The sequence below is a fragment of the Stenella coeruleoalba genome (genome assembly GCF_951394435.1).
Source record: "Stenella coeruleoalba genome assembly, chromosome: 19".
In the NCBI taxonomy this organism is placed as follows: Eukaryota; Metazoa; Chordata; class Mammalia; order Artiodactyla; family Delphinidae; genus Stenella; species Stenella coeruleoalba.
In genome coordinates, this window is record NC_137165.1 from 40,264,398 (window position 1) to 40,271,400 (window position 7,003).

The 7,003-nt window shown below is 59.6% G+C and overlaps 1 protein-coding gene across 1 annotated transcript; it reads right to left on the reverse strand.

Annotated features, from left to right (window-relative positions):
• Positions 1-1,738: 1,738 nt before the first annotated feature.
• On the reverse strand, positions 1,739-3,154 carry NEUROD2 (neuronal differentiation 2; the record flags this gene model as incomplete). Its single annotated transcript, XM_079904896.1, has 1 exon — positions 1,739-3,154. Exon 1 carries the CDS (start codon positions 2,885-2,887, stop codon positions 1,739-1,741), a length of 1,149 nt encoding a protein of 382 aa, XP_079761022.1. The 5' UTR covers positions 2,888-3,154.
• Positions 3,155-7,003: the final 3,849 nt, after the last annotated feature.

Consider the following 7,003-nt stretch of genomic DNA (forward strand, 5'->3'; position numbering starts at 1 on the left):
ACATGGCCACTGCACAGTCACTTGACTCTGTTTCTCCATCACCCGGAGTCCCAGCTCAATCCCCCGAATGAAATGAGGCCACCGTGAGAAACCGGTCCGGCTTTGCATCTCATTTACATAAATATTTATTAATCGTCATTAAACTGAACAGAAACACGCAATGCACTTCGGGTGTCCGACGGGAGTTTCATCTTCACTACAAGAGGAAGGTAAAATTGCGTGTGAGTGTGTGGGTGAGTGTGTGGGTGTGTGGCCTGTGGGTTTGCATCTTTGCAGAGTGTGTTTGGATGCCTGATCTCCTGCCTCCGGTGGGAAGAGGTTCTCCTTTTGCCCCCTTTTTTGGGAACTCTCCAGAAGGAGCCCTCAGCCCTCTCCCTGCCCACCTGCCAACCAGAGCCAAGAGGATGTCTCGGACAAAAACCCCCTCTCCAGACACTGGAAATCGCTGGGCGTCTGGCGCCCACCGAGGCACAGTCGGGCAGGGGTGGGGCTGCCTCCAGTTCTCGGTCTCCTCCCTCGTCCCGGGAAAGGACAGAGTTGCCTGCGGGGAGGGGGTGTGTGCGGTGAGCTCTCCTCTCTCTGTCCCCGGACGCCCGCGCCGGGGCTGCGTGTGCGTGCGGTGTGGTGTGCGTGTGTGTCTTCCATGCAAACCCTCCCTCCCCAAACCGACCCCCCCAACAGTTTGCCATTCCATACAAATTTGGAAACAGATTTTTAAAAAACAGCAGGACGCACAGCGGGGACGGGGCGGGGGAGGGCAGTGGCACTGGGGCCCCAAATCTCCGAGTCACTGATTGTAAGAACCTGGGGAGGGGAGGGGGCAGCGCCGGCCCCCACTTCACCAAAGTGCACAGATCCGCGCTTGGGCGGCGCGGCCCGCGGGCCGGGGGGGTGGGGAGCATCCCGGGGCCGGGCCGGGCCGCTAGGCTCAGTCAGAACCTCCTTGCATAGATATTTGTGTCTTTTTATTATTGGTAGTAGTATTTTTTGCCTTTTATTGCTTCTAAAAGTTCTTACTGCGTTTTCTCTCCGATCCGGACTCTGCGTTCGGCCTCCGTCGCCTCTTAGCTTTTTTTTTTTTTTTTTTGTATGTATGTTTGTTTGTTTAAAAAAGGGAAAAGGGAAAAATGGATTCTAGTTACAAATTGTCTTGGCCTCTCTCTTTCCTTCAATCCACATTCCCTCCCGCCAAAATTAAAATCACAAAACGCTTAGACTAGGGGTTGGGGATGATGAGGGCTTCCAGGTCCAGGCTCCGTGCCCTGACTTCTGCCCTCTTTAAGAAAGAGGGGGCGCCCGGCAGCTCGGTGTCTGTTCTAGTAATAATAATAATAATAGGGGGAGAACAGTATCCCACAGCTCAGCTGCCCCCTTACCAAAGCCTTTGGGCCTGCAGGGGGAAAGGGGAAGAGAAAACCTAAGTGCAGGGACTGGGAATTGGTGGTGGTGGGGGAATCTCCAGGGAGTGCCCAAAGAGGGGTCCCTGTAGAAGTACTCCCTGGGAAAGAGGAGGAGGGAACCCCTTGGGGAGAGAGAAGGCAGTCCCCTGGGGGAAGCGAGGCCCCTGGGACGGGCCACCCACAGGTAAGGGGACCGCGCTGCCTAGGAGAGCGGCACGACCGGCAGCCCGCTCCCCGCGCCCCGCGCCGGAGTAGGTGGGGTTCCCCTGCGCTCGAGGGGCCTAGGGGCAGGGGTGCGGGCAAAGGCAAAAGAAAAAGAAAGGGGCGGGCGCGAGGTCTCAGTTATGGAAAAACGCATTGAGCTCCTCGTACACGGGGCCCCGGTCGTGGTGAAGGTGCATATCGTAAGACAAGAGATTCTCCGAGTGGACGCCCCCGCGCACAGCCGACGAGCCGAAGACCAGCCCGTGGCCCGTGGGCCGCGAGCCGGGCAGCGCCGAGTAGTGCATAGAGTAATGGTAGCTCTTCTCGTGGTCGGGCGACGAGTCCTGCTTGAGCGAGAAGTTGCCATTGAGACAGAGCGGGGGGCTGAGCGGGCCCTCGTACTCGGAGCTGTTGTAGTCCGGGCTCGCACCTCCGCCGCCAGCCGCCGCGTACAGCGTCTCGTAGGCGGCGCAGTAGCCGTGGGTCCGCAGGGCGTGCGCCGCGCCGCTGCCCAGGCCGCCCGCCGCCTGGCACTGTGCGCCCGCCAGGCGCGAGCACGGGTACGGGTAGGGGTGCATGGCGAATGGGCCGCCGGAGCCGTGGAAGCGGCCCGTGCCGTCGGCGCCCTGCTCAGTGAGGAAGTTGCGCGAGTTGAGCTGCAGGCAGCCGGCCACCAGGTTGGTGGTGGGCTGCGACAGGCCCTTGCACAGCGTCTGCACGTAGGACACCAGGTCGGGTCGCTTGCCCGAGCGCAGAATCTCAGAGAGCGCCCAGATGTAGTTCTTGGCGAGGCGCAGCGTCTCGATCTTGGACAGCTTCTGCGTCTTGGAGTAGCAGGGCACCACCTTCCGCAGGTTGTCCAGCGCCGCGTTCAGGTCGTGCATGCGGTTGCGCTCCCGAGCGTTCGCCTTCTGCCGCCGCAGCTTGGAGCGCTCCAGGCGCGCCTTGGTCATCTTGCGCTTCTTGGGCCCGCGCTTCTTGGGCCGCTCGCCCTCTGCCTCGTCCAGCCCTTCCTCTTCCTCCTCTTCCTCCTCCTCCTCGCCCCCCAGCTCGCCTTCCTCCTTGACCTCGGCCAGCGCGGCCTCCGGCACCTCGTCAGCACGGAGAGGGACGGGCTTGGCGGCCCGGGCGGGCCCCGGAGCCCCGGGCCCCGGCGGAGGCGGAGGTGGCGGCGGCGCCTCGCCCTTGTCGCTTCTCGGCTCGTCGTCGTCGCCGTCGCCCCAGCTGGCGAACTTGGGCACGTCCGAGAGGAGACCGGGCTCGCTGAACAGGCGGGTCAGCATGGTGCCTGAGGGCGCCCGGCGGGCGGGAAGAGGAGAGAGCACAGAGTTAGGGGAGCACTGGGGTCATCCCGACCCCCGTAACCCGCCTCCACCCCCGAGTCCGGTGCGGGTTCCCGCCCGGGGGGCCCTGGGTGCCCACCTCCTCCGCTTGCCCCACCCCGAGCCAGCCCAGCCCAGCCCCGCCGCCCGCCCGGGGTCTCGGCACAGGCCCTTTCTCCGGCGCTGGGCCCCGGCTCCACCCCTCGCCTGAACGAGGGGCCGCTCCCCGCGCCGGTCCTCTCCGGGTGTGGTCGGGGACAGAACAGGGGCTTTAGGGAGCAGATCTTTCGCCGGGGGGAGGCGGCGCGATCGCCAGGAAGCCTCTTCTCTCCCGGCGGTGGAGGAAGGCTGGGCGGCCGCGGTGGGGCAGCTGCCCCGCTCGGCGGCTCCGGCGGCCCGGGCCCCGCCGCCCGGCTCCCCCGCCCTCCCGTGGCTCTCACCCCCACACTCCCTAATCCAATTTGCAACTTGGCCGCGCGCCGCCCTCGGCTCGGCCCCCACCCCCGCAGCCCCAGTTCCAGAGGCGGGAGGATCGTCTCCTCCAGCCGGGCGTCCCCAGCTCCCGGAGCCGGCTCGGGGCGGCGAGGACTGAGAAAGCCGGGCGTGGGGAGGAGACTGAGAGAAGCGAGCCCCGTCCGTCTCCCCTGCGGTCAGGGACCCCCTTCCCCCCTTTAAACTGCCTCCCTCCCACACGGCTCTTCAGATCTCGTTGTATTTCGGGATTGATGGGAAAAAATCCAAATTTGTTTGTTTCCTTCTCTCTCTCTCTCTCTCTTTTTTTTCGGTGGTAGGGAAAGGTCGAAGGTTCCTCCGGGACAACCATGGGGGGGTTCCCATCTCAGCCTCTTCACGCCCCCCCATGACCCTGCTTTCCCCCTCCTCCCCAAGCCCATCGCAGGCAGAGACGCCTCCCTCCGCAGCCCACTGAGCTGCAGCCCCTAGGGGAGAGGGAACCCTGGGCGCCTCCGATGCCCACCCCATTAGGGGGCATCGTCCCGGGAAGGGGGGATTTAGGGACCCTCCTGTCGGCCGAAGACGCTGCCCCCCACCCCCCAAGCGGCGGGTCAGATCTAGCTGCCTTTCGGACAACTTACCTCGGAGAGGAGTCAAGGGGAGAGGGGAGGGGAGGGGGGGGAGGGGGGCAAGAGAGAGAGGGGGGAGAAGAGGAATCTTCTTGCTTATTTCATTGTTCCCCCATCTTCAGGGAGCGGGGGCAGCGGCTCCTCAAGGCGGCAGGCGCCGGCGTCTTCAGAGCGCCATGCGAACCGCGGAGCGAGTGTGGCATCTCTACCAGGCGGGGTACCAGCCTCTATGCCAGGCCATATGGGCTTGGCACGTCACGGGCAGCAGCTATCACATGAGAGACGGTGATTGGCATGCGTCTGCATTGGGGGAGAGCCGGCTCCCCCGGGACCCGCCGCCATCTGTCACTCTCTACTCCAAAAAAAAAAAAAAAAAATTAAATAAATAAAGGAAATAAATAAATATCTCTGCCTCCCTCCCCTCCCCGCCCAACGCAGGGAAAGCAGGGATTGAGAGGGAGGTAGGAGGAGTTGCCCCCCTTGGATATAGAGTCCCCCACAAGGGAACAATGGGGTGGCAAGGCTGGAACTTGGGGGATTTTGATGTCCCCAATTCTATGCTCCCTCCAGATCCCTGTTCTGTCCACTTCCTCCCTTGCAGGCCCCCAAAGGTGGGTCAGGAACCAGACCCTCGGCTCTGGAGGAGGGACCTCTATGTTTGCCTCCACCCCACACCCCCGACCCCCAGGAGGATCCCCTCGGTCACAAAGGGACAGCTGAGGCCCCCTCCCAGGGTGGGCATGGGGGGCGTTCCTGGCCTAAGCCCCATAGGTAGGTGTTGGCACCGTGCCATCCCTCATCCCTGTCTGCCCCTCCCCCACCCACCCTCACGCACACACAACATATGTGGCTGAACGCAATTCAAACCAAGGGAAAGACAGAGGAAAGGAAAGACTTGCCTGGATGTCTGTGCCTTTGCATGGGCGTGTGTGTGTCTGTGGGGACATGTGTGTGTATCAGTGGCGTCAGCTGATGGGAAAGATTTCCTTGGGTGTTTAGGGGTATATGTAGGTTGGGATGGGAATGGAAAGGAACCCTTGGGATGAGCCAATGCACCCACCATCTGGGGGTGTGGGAGAGGGCTCAGTCTGGATTCCTAACCCAAAAACTTCTCCCTCCTCTCCCCCCCTTCCCTGCCTAACATACTTTCCCCCTGCTAGACAAGTGACCATCCCACCAGTGGCTTTGTCTCCTGGCCTCTGACTTGCTTATTTGAGGGAGGAGGGGGCTGAGCTGGGAATTGCCTAAAGTTCCTGGAAGAGGCTCAAGCATTCTCCTCCCCCTGCAAAAAAATACTGCAGGTACTGAAGCCAACTCCAGCAGTCTTGAGAGTGACCAGGCGGAGGTAGGTCAGACAGGTGTCTTGATAAGGAAGGTAGGAAATTGCTGTTTTATCTTACAGCTCACCTTTCAACCCTCTCCCTGGGCCAGACACAGATGGAAATGGCACAAGTTGAGGGAGGTAGCTTTAGACACACACACGTGCGTGCACACACACACACACACACACGTGTTCCTCACTCTGTGGTGCAGAAAATGGATACACACCCCTACTCCGATAGATTCATGTGTGTAAGCAGGTAATCACAGCCAGGTGTAGGGAGACCCTTGTCTACACCTTTATTCAGGCATTCGTGTGTTTCAGACCTACGTTTCCTATCCCTCCCCACCCTCCAGCGTCCATATGCTTAGACAACTTCAATAATACTTTAACCACGTGCACTTTGGTGGCAACCACGTGCTAAGCACTGGGTGGTACAAAGACAGGGGTTTCACCCTCAATCTGGACAGGAGCAGTTTTCTCCCTCTAGGACCTCCAGAAGGGGTCTCAGGCTGGTAAGACACTGATCTGATGCCTGGTAGAATGAATTAGGTTCTAAACAGAGGTACGCATGATGGCCAAGGAGGCCTTGGAGAAGGGGGGCTGGCACTGTGTAAGCCAGGACCAGGTACCGAAAGGCACCTCAAATATTCCTCCTACAGAGGCCCATAGAGGGGAACTGACTTGCCCAGGACCACACAGTGGAGAGCAGAACTTGGTCTAGAACCCAGGAACTTGACTCCCAGCTCAGTGCTCCTTCTACAGTCACACAGTCTGCCTCAGGGGTCTCCAAGGATGAGAAACCAATGGTAAGTTTTCCTCCACTCATACATCCTGGTTCTGGGAAGGTAGGCTCCCACCCATGGTCTGGCAGATGGTCTGGGGCACTCTGGGCATGGCAGAGAGAGGGGCCAAAGGATAGGCCTCAGGTGGGGCAGAGACTCAGGGGTGCTGGCCAGGCCTTTGTCCATGTTTGGGCACAGCTCAAAGGCTTTCCTGTCCCTTTACAGAGGGTGGGGTCTTCAATCCTGACACATGGCCCTTCTTGAGCCCCCCGGTCACATGGTATTTTGATTACATGCACATGCTTTGGGCTCTGATTCCTGGCCACCCTACTTACCAGCTTTAAAGAATGCTGAATGCCTTGAGCAAGTTACGTAACAGCTCTCAGTCTTGATTTTCCCATCTGTAAAATGGGGACAATTATCCTACACCTCATAGGGTTGTTGTTAGTACTAAATGGGATAGTACATGCATTGAGTTTAGCACAGGGCTGGCAATAGAGTGCGCCTTCAGTAAACGTCCACTCTCCTTTTTATTAAAGCACTTTGTAAACTGTAACATGCTTTATGCTGTTGTTTCTTGCACATGCCCCCGGCACATACACATTCAGAATGCTTTGTCTATAAGAGAACTGAGTTTTTGTTGAATTAATGGGTGAATGAATGGATGAGTAAGTGAATTAATGCTTCCTTGGGGTCGAAAGATACCCCCTGCCCTCTCCTTTGGACACGGGGGCCTGGGTTAAGCCTCACAGGTCCCTACCAGCTCTGCTTTCTGCTCCAGGCAGGAGGCAGACCTCCTCAGCATAGGGGAGCCCTTCAGAGGCTCTTCCATCCCTGCCCTGTCTCCTGTCAGGAATGACCTCAGCTCCTTTCAGACCCCCGGAGAAAG